Source organism: Amia ocellicauda, chromosome 5, assembly GCF_036373705.1.
Source record: "Amia ocellicauda isolate fAmiCal2 chromosome 5, fAmiCal2.hap1, whole genome shotgun sequence".
NCBI lineage: Eukaryota > Metazoa > Chordata > Actinopteri > Amiiformes > Amiidae > Amia > Amia ocellicauda.
This window is the reverse complement of record NC_089854.1, coordinates 24,732,519-24,745,564: the sequence shown is the minus strand read 5'-3', so window position 1 is coordinate 24,745,564 and position 13,046 is coordinate 24,732,519. Positions and strand designations below refer to the sequence as shown.

The 13,046-nt window shown below is 48.6% G+C and overlaps 1 protein-coding gene across 3 annotated transcripts in view; it reads right to left on the bottom strand.

Moving 5' to 3' along the window:
• bahcc1b (BAH domain and coiled-coil containing 1b) overlaps nucleotides 1-13,046 on the bottom strand; it is a 115,949-nt gene that overhangs the window by 35,853 nt on the left and 67,050 nt on the right. For all 3 annotated transcript variants that reach the window (XM_066704480.1, XM_066704479.1, XM_066704481.1), the window contains exons 4-5: nucleotides 2,999-3,121; nucleotides 381-2,645 (exon numbers count right to left, since the gene is read on the bottom strand). In XM_066704480.1, coding sequence (XP_066560577.1) covers nucleotides 381-2,645; nucleotides 2,999-3,121 — 2,388 coding nt within the window. The remainder of the gene's footprint in view (nucleotides 1-380; nucleotides 2,646-2,998; nucleotides 3,122-13,046) is intronic.

Here is a 13,046-nt window from a genome sequence, read left to right as displayed (position 1 = left end):
GGATAAACACAACACTCAGCCACAGGCCCAACAGTCCCGCCCCCTTTTTGCCATTTCATTTAACTGCAAGGCAAGTACAACATGGAGACACTAAAGAGACATTCACAGAGCAGAGTGTGGACATCAAGTGATAGACCTGTATTTGAGCATAATATACAATATGTACTGAACCTATTTGAGATGAGCATGATGAATCAGTTGACTTCTCACCTAATGAAGATCTGAAGCAGGTCATCTAAAGATTAAAGGCTTTTTTCGTTTTTGAGAAATTATGCATCACATCTCCTAGGTGCTATAAAAGATGAATCTGTCTGTAAAGCTGGTGTGTGTGTGTGTGTGTTTCCTACCAAGGAGTGTAATGTGAGATTTGGTATTCTTACCTTTCATGGCTGGTAACACCCTGCCCTGGCGGCTGTGGGTGGGGTGCCCATCCAGAGGGCGGCAGGGAGGTTCTCTCTGCCTCGCAACAGCCACCGCAATGCCAACGGGCGGCTGGCGCACCTCTCCCTCCCCGTGGGGAGTGTCACCCGCCTCTCGGCCACGCCCACCACAGTCTGGCCTTTCGTTTTCACTGGACGGGCCCTTCCTCGGAGGCAAGGTCTGCTTGGCATCCTGATGGGCACAGCTATTCCCATTGCTGCTCGTCTTCAGACTGCCCAGACCCCCGAATGGGCTTTTCTGGGATAGCAGGAGCGGCTGCTGCTGATTGCTGTACTTCAGGAGATTCTTCATCGCGCTGCTCTCGCCCTGGGCCCCTTGTGAGTCCTGCTGACTCTGGGAAGCCATCCCTTGCTGTTGTTGTTGATTCTGCTGCCCCTGCTGTCTGCTGTTTCCACCACTGTTGAAAGAGTCCAGGTAGGCTTTCCGCTGTTCCTCCTCTGCTTGGATCTGGTGCCCTCGTACCGCCCAAGGAGGCAGGGGTTGTTGCTGCTGCTGCTGCTGCTGCCCACTGTTGCTGTACCCAAGAGATGCCATCTCCAACTTCCTCTTCATGTCCTGTCCCCCGTTTCCCTGCGCCAGTTCCCCGGCTGTGCTGTCCGCACCAGACCTGTTGTGCTGCTGGTGCCTGATTCGTGCCACCTTCTGCCCATCTCGCTGTAAAGTGCAGCCGCCCCCCCCACTGCTGCTGCTGCCCTGCTGGGAAACTACTTTTCCTTCAGAGGGCTGAGAGCTGGGAGGACCTGAGTGGGAACAGTCCCGGAAAGGAGGGGTGTTGGCGTAAGGTCCGCTTTTCCCCGAGTGGCCGCTTTTGGCTCCCTGAGGGAGGGAGGGTCTGAACAGCTCCAGATCGGCACTGCTGATGCATTCCAGGCTCCGTGATCGGGCACCAGGGTGATGCTGCTGCTGTTGTTGTTGTTGCTGTTGCTGTTGTTGTTGTTGCTGTTGTTGTTGCTGTTGTTGTTGTTGTTGCTGTTGCTGTTGTTGCTGCTGCTGCTGTTGTTGCTGCTGCTGCTGTTGTTGCTGCTGTTGTTGTTGTTGTTGCTGTTGTTGCTGCTGCTGCTGCTGCTGCTGCTGCAGGTGCTGATGGTGATTCTGCAGCCAGTCCGGGGCCTTGTCTGCTTTGCCATAAGAATGCTGTTGTTGATGTGCTTGCTGCTGTTGCTTCCTCTGGCAGCTGCTGGGAGGCCCTCCGCCGCTATGGCTACTCTTCTCCATTGCCGTGTCCTTGGCACTCCCTCCACCGCTGGCGCCGCCGCCCCCTCCCCCCCGGCAGTCAGGGTTAGCCAGCTGGAAAGGCCCACTTGTCTTGTCCCCCAGGTGCCCCACCGAAGGCACGAACGTGGGCCCCGTGATCTTCAGCTCCCGCCCACTGCTGGCCGAGCCCTTCTCGTGTGTGGATGGGGTTGCCAGCGGGGGTGGCGGTGGGGGGCAGTAGAAGTCAGGATGGTGGTGGTGTGGATGGTGAGGGTGGTGGGGGTGGCTGGGGTGCAGCTGCAGACAGGGAAACCCCCCTGGGTTCCCCCCGCCAGCCGCAGAGCTCATGGACAGGGGAGGGGGCACGGAGTAGGAGACGGAGTGATGCAGCATCTGGCGGCTCTCCAGGCAGTCGGACAGGTGTCCGGTCACCCTCATCTCCCCGCTCACTGCCTCCTTGGAGCAGCGGCCGCCGCTGCCCCCACCCATCTGCCTGGACTGTGTGTTGCCATTGCCGCCGCCCCCCCCGCCACAGCTGGATAGCGACCCCTTGGTGCTGGCTCCAGACTCCCCGTTTAGCATCTTGGCGCTCATCAGGCAGGCGCTGAGGTGCTTGCTCCTGCCCAGAGGATCCTCTTTGCAGTCCAGTGCAAGGTTGGCCTTGTGTCTCTCCAGGGCCCTGGCACTCTCCTCCTCCAGGGAAGCTGGGTGCTGTGGGTGCTGGGGGTGGGCGTGATGGTGGGACGTCTGGTGATGCCCATGGTGCTGCCTGTCCTTGGCCTCCTGCTTGCTGCTGGCCCTGTCTTTCTCCTTGGAGCTCAGGACCACCCCCCGGTCCACCCCCCCCTCCTTCAGGCTCTTGTGCAGCGCGCCCCCTCCTCCCCCTGAGTCCCGTTCTCGACTGCAGGACCCCAGCGGGTGCCCCGGCGCCGCCCGAGAGATGGGCGGGAAGCTGTGATTGGCTGAGAGCAGAGCCGGCTGTGAGGGTAGGCTTCTTAGGTAGAAGTTATCTGTGGGGTGAGAAAAATAAAGCGTTGCAACCAGCTGCTCAAAGCACGAAGTAGACCACATAGAATTGAGTCTTTATACGTGTTGAATGATGCTTTTGATTATGAGAGTTCGGTGACCGCGAGGTAATTGTTTTCTTGATCAATAATAGTGTTCTTGCGCGGCATCTGCACTTCTCAAGATTATTTAATGGGGCAAGTAGCACCTTCTGGCTACAACGAGATCAGCCTGTCTCATTTAATTCTTTCCTTTTCAAGCAGCAAATCCTCACAATAAATTCTCATTGTGTCTTTACTTTCCTAGTTGGTTGCGGGCTGGTTCCCCCCATTACACCACGGCGGTGGAGTTAACTCACCTTTCTGGGTGTCATAGAAACGGTGCTGCTGATAGAGAACGCTGCTGTTGCCATGGTGATCCAGATGGCTCATGGGAAGGAAGGTGGAGGCCAGACTCCCTGAAAAGCGGGGATACCCTGGGGCTGGGACAGAGAAAGAGAGGGAGAGAAGGGGGGAGTTATTAGGATGTACAAAATAAGACAAAGATATCAATTTCCATGCTGCCAATGAGGAAAGTCTCCTGTTACAGTACTGAACTGGGCCTACTAGCATTGGACACACTCACACTTCAGTTTGGGTTCCCGGTGTGGGGAAAAACGGGCAACCAAGTCTGGCAGACCAACCTAGGAACATATAGTGTCTACGTCAAGTTCTCTTGGGATAGAACGGGAGAACAGTGCTGAATGTGGGTTAAGTAACAATTTCAAGAACTAATTGTGGTATAAACTGGAAAAAATAACTTGTGATTCGAATTGTCAAAAACAATAAAGAGACAGCCATGTCATTATCATCGCTAGCCGAATGGGGAGAGACAGCTGTTCCCCAGAGGTCACGAGGAGGCAAACTGCCTTTTTCTCAACTTGCTGCCTCCAAGGACATTCAACTGTATCCCTACTGGGAAACTACTAAGCCAAGGAAATATTGATTGGAAAGCCAAACAGATCTCTACCATGGAAGCATTAGGCCCTATTTGTGCATTACCTCATGAAGCAGTTCCTCGTTTGAAATAAATATGGTTAAAATTAAGTTTTTACGGAGGCTGTAGGTATGTCTATGGTGTACATTTCAATGCCAGTATGGGTTCTGTCTGCTGTTTCAATGATATTTATTATTTTAGCATTCAAAGATGATGTCCAAATATGGCCTTTCCTCACTGGTCACTGAATACACATGGTTTAAAATCACATGGTAACACAACCCTGTCCTGACACATGATGTCCTGCCCTGTACGTTGTTCTCAGACTCTCTCGTCTAGAACAAATACCCACAGTGGAGAAAGAGAGACTTTAGGAGCTCCTGTAGGACCGGTATCCATTCCTGGGAAGAATCTGTTTTCATCTCCGACTCCTGTTTTAAGTAGCCCAGAGAATTAAAACAGTCCCTCCAACTGACAGAACAAAAGGCTCACAAATGATTCCTCTTCTTTCATGTTTGATTGTAAATGTATTTTCTCTCCCCCACCTTTTTTTTTTATTGGGGGTCACAGCACACAGGGTTTTGTGAGAATGACTGTAGCGCCCGTTTCCTGGAGGCGGCAGAGAGTTAACGCCAACGAAGCATCCCTGCTGTCCCTTTAATTAGACGCCGTTAAAAGTTTAACTAGCCCTGCTAAAGTAAACACCAGTCTATAAAGCAGAGGCTCCAGATGCCCCTGACTCCTTGCCCCCCAGCTTCAAAACACACAACAACCCTCCTCCCTGCAAGACAACCGGGGGCGAACATCTGTTTCTCCCAGCACCCGCTTCGCTTTCATCCTGAAGGCTCTTAAAACAGCTATTACTGTTTTTATTGAGGCACTTGGCCACAATGTCTGCGTCTGCAGTACAGGGAAGCTGCAAGGCTCTCTGTTCTTGAGTTTTGTTTTGACAGCCCAAGGAGGCCTTTCTCTCTCCCCCCTCCCATAGAAACACTGCATTTCCTAATGGTTTTTCCCCCCTCAAAATATAATAATTCTCATAGTATTATTGTAAAAGAAGCACACACAAAAAAGAAATACCAAAAGTAAAAAGGATTGTGGTGTGTCCTAAAAAAATAAATACTTAAATTTAAGTTTGACTGTCTATAAAAACAGACATTACTTTAGATTCCCACAGAAAGAGACACATTTTTTTATTGTTTGGGTTTCTTTTTCATTTGAAGACTATCAACATTCCTATTGATCCTGCAGGAAGTGATACATACTTGGTGTCTACGTGAATATGGATTCTTGTTAAATATTATTAATAGCTCCACAGTGCCTTTTACATATGAATTACTGTAGAATGAATTAAGTGATTACAGGAAAATACATGAAAAAAAAACTAAAAACTGCAAACAAGGCAGATTTTATTTTAAAATAAAGCATTGTGTACTGTTTTTTTTATTATTGTTGTTTTGGGGGCTTAAAATTGAAACCGCGATGCATATTGAGCAATACAAAATGCCCAAAAGAAACAGAAAACATCAATATTTCCCACAGAGAAAAACCATGCAACAAAAATATATAAATATATACACATATTTTGGCAGAATCACCCCTGATTCCATAACTAACCCAGAATAAGAGGAAAATTGACTAAGATTGTAATTTAAGAAAACTGCAGAGGCTTGCTGTGGTCTTTATACAAATCTCGCTATTAAAGTGGCTTGAGAAAAAATGTTTCAAACCATGACGTCGCAGGCCAGATGGTTAATGCCAGTCACTCAACGGGCACCTGTTTCTTGTTTTGTTTACTACACAATGATTTTAAAATACTTGCTTCTTCTGCTCATTCACAAATCTCTAGTCTAATTTAATTCTTATTCATGATACTGATGATGATGATAATTTCAGCACAGCCTTCAAAAGAGACAGAACTGGACGCTCGGCCGAAGTGCAACACCACGAGGGAACAATATCCATGTTAGCATTTTAAACCTAAACTGGTGCCAATACAGTTTAGTAGCAAAGTGTAAAAGTGCCTGATTGTATATCTGCTGAGTGGCTTAAAAAGAGAACAAGGTTCTCATTCGACGAGGAGACAATAGGCCGTGGGCTCCAGCCAACGAGTAATCTGGAGAATGTTGGCCTTCTTCTCCGGGGTTCTGGAATGGCATCCTGATTGTCAGACTGTAATTAATGACACATTGCCATATGAACAGACAGTCTCTCAATAACTCAGCAGTTACAGCATTTTGAAATGCAGGGCTGATAATTCACCTGACACCTTTTTACACAGGGCGATGAGTTGAGTGATCGCTGTAACGCCAGTTCATTTTACAATGATGCTTTGTTTAATTAAGATATTTTTGGCGGTAGAGAAATACAACCGGAGTGACTCATGCTATCCACATCATTGAAATGTGTCATTGAAAGCACTGAGAAGATGAATCCCCTTTCTCACCGGAGTCTGTCTGAGTCTGATAGTTCCACTCGGTCCAGTTTCCTCAGTAGCCCCTCTCCAGGTGTACAACAATGCCGGTCAGTCTAAAGCCCTGCTAACTCACCAGCCCATAATTAATCTACACAAAACGCGTTGCTGAAGACAGCTCGAGCAGGTTTAGCAGATTGCTGACATTTTACTGCTGCTGCAGACAGATGTGTCAAATAAATGACTGCAGGCTAAGCAGCAGACACCTTGTTTTCTTGTGAGATGTGGGAATCTGACAATACACACCACTGATGACTCCTGCACCTAGTTGGAATGGTCAGACACCACCCCCCCAACTCCACTCAGCTTCCATGGAATAAAAAACATGATCATATTAGATTTATATGTTCTACAAAAATGGATAGTGTGCTGTCTTCACTGCGAAAGTTAAGCACTAAATCAGACCTCTTCCACAGCACGAATCTTCACATGTACTCTTGTTTTAGGCCTACATGGTTGTGCAAATTCTCTGACTGATGATGCATACTTCCAAATGGCAACTTAAGGAATAAATCTTAATGGTGCTATCTTCTCCTCTGGCCAATAGAGACTCTACATCAGCAACTCTGAGTGATGAAAGAAAATGCTGGGGAGCTCACCCCACCCCACCCCACGAACACACATATACACACACACACACACACACACACACACACACATACTCTCTCAAACCAATTAATTTAAATTGCAACAATTAGACAAAGGGTACATGACAATCTAAAAGCAATCAGAGTCTAATGATGTGTAATAAAACTCAGCCGGGCTCTCCTTGTGGTTGCTGCAGCCAATTACTCTGAGCTTGCGAAAGGCACCCAGGCTCCGTCTAATAGGCCCTTGGGTCCCCCTGCCAACACCCCCACCCTCCCATTTCAAGGTTAAAGAAGCATGTTTCTGATGTCAATTGTCTGAACACGTCCCACTGGAGTGCATCGCTAACAACAAGATTACTAAACACCGTTATTTGTTTTAAAACAGTATCATGCTATATGTATTTTTTCCTTTTGGGAATTATTGGGACATTTTCATTGCAACGCCTAGTTTACGAAAGTGACGGCAGGGTCAGTGTGTATCAAGTGCAGCGAACGTTGTGTGACCCAAAACACAGCTTGAAGTCTGTTAAGAGGGCTCACTTCCACAAACAGCTACATAACTTCTGTAGAGTAGGGTTAGCCTCCTTCATCCATGGATCGATGAACATATGAAATATCGCCCCATTCCATGCTTTGCTCCTTCCTGAATTTCCCCCATTTTCCCAGCACACACAGCCACCCATACCAGATCCCCCTCTTTACAACAGCTGGCTCCTTGGCGCCAGGTAATCCAATACAGGAAACGTAAGAGTCCCTATAGATTTTCTGCATCATTAAAGAGCACCTCAGATTGTTAGGGTGGGTCTGAGGGCAATTTTTGTTTGATTAGATCTAGAAGGGGTTAACTGCTGTCACAAAGCAAAACAGAAACAAACAAAAGCGTTGAGCATTGGCGTGTTATCCAGACCGAAACTTAACCCAACTGCTGCCGGTGTCTAACAGAAGGAAGCAGGGGGTGCAGGCATTAGCAAACGCATTAGGCTCCCGCCTCGGCCCACTGTCAGCAGCCGCAGCAAGGGGTGGGTGGCCCCAGGGATTATCCCTGACTGCTGTATACAGGTAATCCGGGCCCTGAACACCTGCGTTCAGCGCTGCGGGCTAATGAAGAAGTAAGGGAAAGGCAGACTGAGCTTCTGAGCTTGGCTCCAAGAGACACATCTGAGGGTTGTCGCCACCCCTCCACACACACACACACACATACCTCTACAGGTATGGCACACTGCTCAGACAGCACTTCGCTGCACCTGCTCAAACAAACACACCGAAGACCAGTGTGTGTGCAGATACACACCCGCTGCCAAACTGCCCTGGAAAGCATTACCACAGAGCTGTGTAAGATGGAAACAGACAATTATAATAAAGCCATAGGCTACATAACAAGCTCAGTTCCACGACAAAATTGTGCCCATCCTTAGTTACTTTACCCCCCGACTGTACCTTGTTACCAAAAGATCTGGAGAGGAACAGAACTGCGCGTGGAGTTGTGGCACTCTGCCAATTCACAGGCACAGAGACAGAAATGCTGACAATTCAATGAAGATATGTACGTAATGATAGATCTACGCGGAGACGGAGAGACAGATTGGGTATTTAGCAGGCTGGGAGGCATATGTGAACCACCCTCCAGAGTTAGCATTGTTTAAATGGGTGATAGCAGAGTGAAGGAGGAACACAGGCAGACCTGGGACACAGGAATGGATATGCAGGTACACAGGGTGGCAGAGAGGACCGTGAAAGTGAGAGCCCATCCACAGGTACTCCAGTGAGCACACTCCCCTCTCCCCTGTCCTCGGTGTCTTTTAGTTTTATTGCCTTTCTGTACCCAAAGTAAAATTAATGGCAGCTGGTTTCTGACATGAAGTGAAAACGTGGTTAATTAATCTTTCTGCTCTCTCCCTCTCTCTTCTCTGTCTCTCTCTCTCTCTCTCTCCTCCCTTTACAATTCATGTTTTTCTTAAACTGACTTCCACTAGCCCTCCCACCCCAATAGCCCCCTCGGGAACGCTAAGCGGTTAGACATTACAGCAGCCCTTTTATCCACCTGTCAGCTCCACGCTCTTACATCCCAGTCACAGTTCCCAGCACTGTAGGCAAGACGGAGTGGGGAAGGGGGGTGGGGAGTTTTTAATAAATGTATTGTCTTCTACAGCCACCCCCCCCAACTCTACCCACCCACCCACCCACCTCCAGGGCCCAATTACTGCTCTCCCTGTAAAGGTAAATTATGGAATCACCGTCTTACACTAAAGCATTTCTTGGGGGGGATGGGGGGGGATAAAACGGGATAAAAACAATCACTGAATTTTTCCACAAGGCTGTGCTAAGTACTCAGAGAAAAAAGAAACGCACTCACACACACACACACACACACACACACCCACACACACAAAATGTAATGATGTTTCCAATCAGTTGGAAAAACTTTTTAGGAACGATTCAAATTTGGCTTGGAAATTTTGCAATTTGCCTCCCTTTGATCAATCTTATACTGCTATCAGTAACATATATAACATATATATTTATATATTTTATCTAAACAAGGAACACTGTGTCTCAGAACAAGGCATCATCTAAAACGTCAAAATAAGCTACATAACCAAGACATAAGTCCAGTCAACTGCCTTCCTTCTCCATAAAGAACCACATAGTTTTGAACTTTGTAAATTTAATAAATGTACACGATCCAAGACAGAACACAAGTCTGCCTTCTGTTGCCCAGCATATCCTTGATCTTCAAGTTAAAGTTTGGGCAGGACATCCGTTACATCGGTGAACTGACGGATGAGGTCTGTTTTAGCAGGAGAGTGCGGGTAAGAATTCCCTGCACCGCGATGACAGCGAAGCGGTGCCAACGGCTGGCCCGTCAGAGTGGGGATGTGAACGTGGGTCTGGAGAACAGCCCTGGCACTGTGGCATCTGACTCCCCATCTGCAGCCACAGTGATGGCAGAGAGATCACACGAGGGAAGACAGACCTGCCAGTCAGGCGTGCTAATTGAGGAAAAGCAACAGAGTGGAGCTAGACATGGAGAGAGGGAGGGGTAACAACAACAACAACAACACAAAAAAAATGGGAGGGGGAAGCAAAGGGGAGGAGGGGCAAAGTATCTAGCCAGATCTGCTAATTGAGAGGAAGGGATGAGTAGAGAGACACGGTGAGGGAGGGGGGGTTAGGAGAGAAAGAGAGAGACAGGGAGAGAGATAGCTCTGAACATGCACATTTCCAGACACCACATGAATGAAAACGTATAAAGGAATGAAAGAGAAATACGCGTAGGGAAGAAAAGGACCAGGGAGAAGGAGAAGATGAGGAAAGGGGAAGGTTGGCACGGCACTCGGCACTGGCAGCGTTCCAGCCACGACTCTGGATCGGTGCCAACTGGCAGCCGGAGTGTCGGAGCTTCCTAGTAGAATTTCTCTTTCTTCCTTTTCTTCTTAAAAATAAAATATAAAATGTAACCACTGGGAGGGCTGGGGTCGAGGGGTAGGGGTGTGGGGTGTGGGGGCTGGGGGGTTGGCGTGTCCCTATTGTCCGGCAGCCTGTCACGATCACAGGGCCCAATCCGCCGGGAGAAGGTGGGTGGATTGGGGAGGGGGGTGGGGGTCTGCCAGCGGGCCGCCTCTTAACTCTGAGCTCACTCTCCTCCTCACTCTCTCTTTCTCTCACTGCGCGTAGCACAATAATCGCCATTGTCAGCCTCGCCAGCCGACACAAAACACCGCTCCCCCGCTCCTCTCCCGGCGCTTTCGTACACGGTTGGCTGTGACATCAAAGGTGAACCTGGGCGAACGGGCCGGTTGCCAGCTCTCTTGTCCGCTTGGCAAGGGGGGGGGGTAGAGGTGGAAGGTCTGGGTGGAGGAAATAAGGCTCTCCCTGAAGCTGGAGAATAAGCTCCTGCCTCAGAGGTCTCCAGCTCGATCGCTCGTGCAGTCCAGCAGGCTGCTGGCACGCCGCTGTGAGCGAGATCCTGCACGACCACAGAGCGGTCACGTCACGTCCTACAGCCGCCTGCTCCCCCGGGAGACGCGAGGTGGATCGCAGAAACAAAACAACTCTTGCCTACCCAAACACAAGAGGAGGTAAAGTATGTTCTCGGAGAAAAGCACAGTTTTGTTTGTTTGTTTTTTATGTAACTCAAGATCAGAACCGGATCTTTAGACCAAGGAACAGAAGCATTGTACTTGATTTCCACAGTCTGCTGTGATTCCCACTGACGCGGCCCTGTTTTTGCTTGCATACATGTTCAAGGGCTCCTAATATCAGTATCTGCAAGCTGGAGAAGTGTGTGTAGGTAGGTGTGTGTGTGTGTGTGTGTGTGTGTCTGTACACCTGTGTTATTGCAACTGTGTGCTACGTATCCTACTGCATGTACCAAGTGTCTTTGTGTGCACAGGGGGAGACGATATCCACGACAGACCCCACTGTCTGAGCCCTCCGTTCACAAAGAGCCTCTGTGAGTCCCTGCACTCAGATCATCCTCAAACACAGGACAGGAAACAGGTGTCCCATTCACAGGCTACGTGGACATCCCAGCCATTTATAGTCGGCGCAAAGGAGACGGGGAGACAAAGGGAGCGATACAAAAACCGAAGGCGTAACAGACAGAAGACAAGGAGGGAGCAAAATACTCAATCCTTTCATTCTCTGCCTTCCAGGACTGTCACGGTAATAGGGAGGACTCCGTTCTCCGCTACCCATACAGTAGGAACAGGGCTGTGTGTGAAGGCGCCTACGGCAGGATAACTTGCTGAGCAAATAAGGAAAACAGAGGAAAACAAAAAACAGCAACTTCAATTTGAAATAAATAAGTAACCTATTTTGAGTACAATCTCTTCGTCCACGTGGACACCTGTGGTGACAGAAGAGTCTGGGAGTCTGACTGGTGGTTCACTACATCCCCCCCCGAGCTTCTTAGAGATGAGCACAGCAACCCTATTCACACCACAACAGTAGGGCCTCTGGTACAGCGACAATGAATCACATATCCCGTGTTATGCGTTTGATTCCTTGTCTATTTTTAACTGTGTATTGTTGGGGTCTCGAAGCCCCTGTACACTCCGCCCCCCCATGCCAGGCTGTCCCGGGCAACTGAAAAGCTGGAGACTTGACATGCCTTCAGAGCTGGTCTATTTAGATTGACTCCAATTACTCAGATGGTGGAAAGTGTTCGTATTCTGCAGCAGAATCGACTTCAAAACAACTGACACATCAGAAAAAGACAACGCAAGCCTTTAACGCTAATCTTTCTGACCACTAACGGTTATCAACCGCTGTCTACATGATTCACACTTGGAGGGGACTATAATACCAATATTTCTAATGGCAGATTTTGAGATATGGCAGCAGATCAGAACACTTTGGTTTTTAATTTATTATTATTATTTTTACCAGTGTGAATGTGGGAGATAACAAAACAACAACTCTCTCTCTCTCTCTCTCTCTCTATATATATATATATATATATATATATATATATATATATATATATATATATATATATATATCACACACACACAGATATATTTGTTCCCCATCACTGGGTAACAGTGTGACTGCTCACACACCAATCCAGCAGCTCCGGAAGCACAGCCCCACCACAGGAGAGTAGTGGTTAGCCTGGAGGTGGAAAGTGCCTCCTCAGATGTCTGGATGGGAGCCGGGGCTGGGGCGGTGTCAGTTGGTTGGGCAGGAAGCGAGCCGTTGTCAGTCGGTTTACCCACCGTGGGTCACGTGCCCTGTGGGGACGTCTGCGGTGAGGAGAAAGGCTACACATCTATGCTGAGAAGTGCGAACCTGAAACCACTCGAGACACCAACGACACAGGGCTGTGGCTGCCAACAGGCCCAGCGTTTGGGCCCGTTACTCCTCCCACCAGCAGGGGGCAGTGCAGAGCACCCTCCAGTGACTTGCAAGGCTCAGGGTGCGAGTTCTGGGGGCAGGCCCTACTGTCACTGCGGCTGTGGAGGTGAAGTGCTCGTCTCTTTAGAAAATCAACCTAAGACCTAAGGACAGTAAGTGGGACAATCATGGCAATGATGCTGTCCACAACACTACTCAGACATGCTGACAACACTATTCTGGAGAATGCCTTGGTATTTTCCTGAGTGACACATCCTATAAATGCATATCCTGTGCTACATTTTATGAATATCTTTGTGTGTGTGTGTATGTGTAAGTCTCATCTTCTTTCATAAAGCTACAGGAATTACCACCAGGGGCCATGACATAAAAAATGGGAGATACAAAGAGCTGTAAACTGATACAACTTACAAATTAAAATAAAAACAAAAGAAACTGTAGCACTGACGCAAAGGCTCACTACAAACAGCACTGTTCAAGGTATCACACGAGCAGCTGGCACAGAAAGG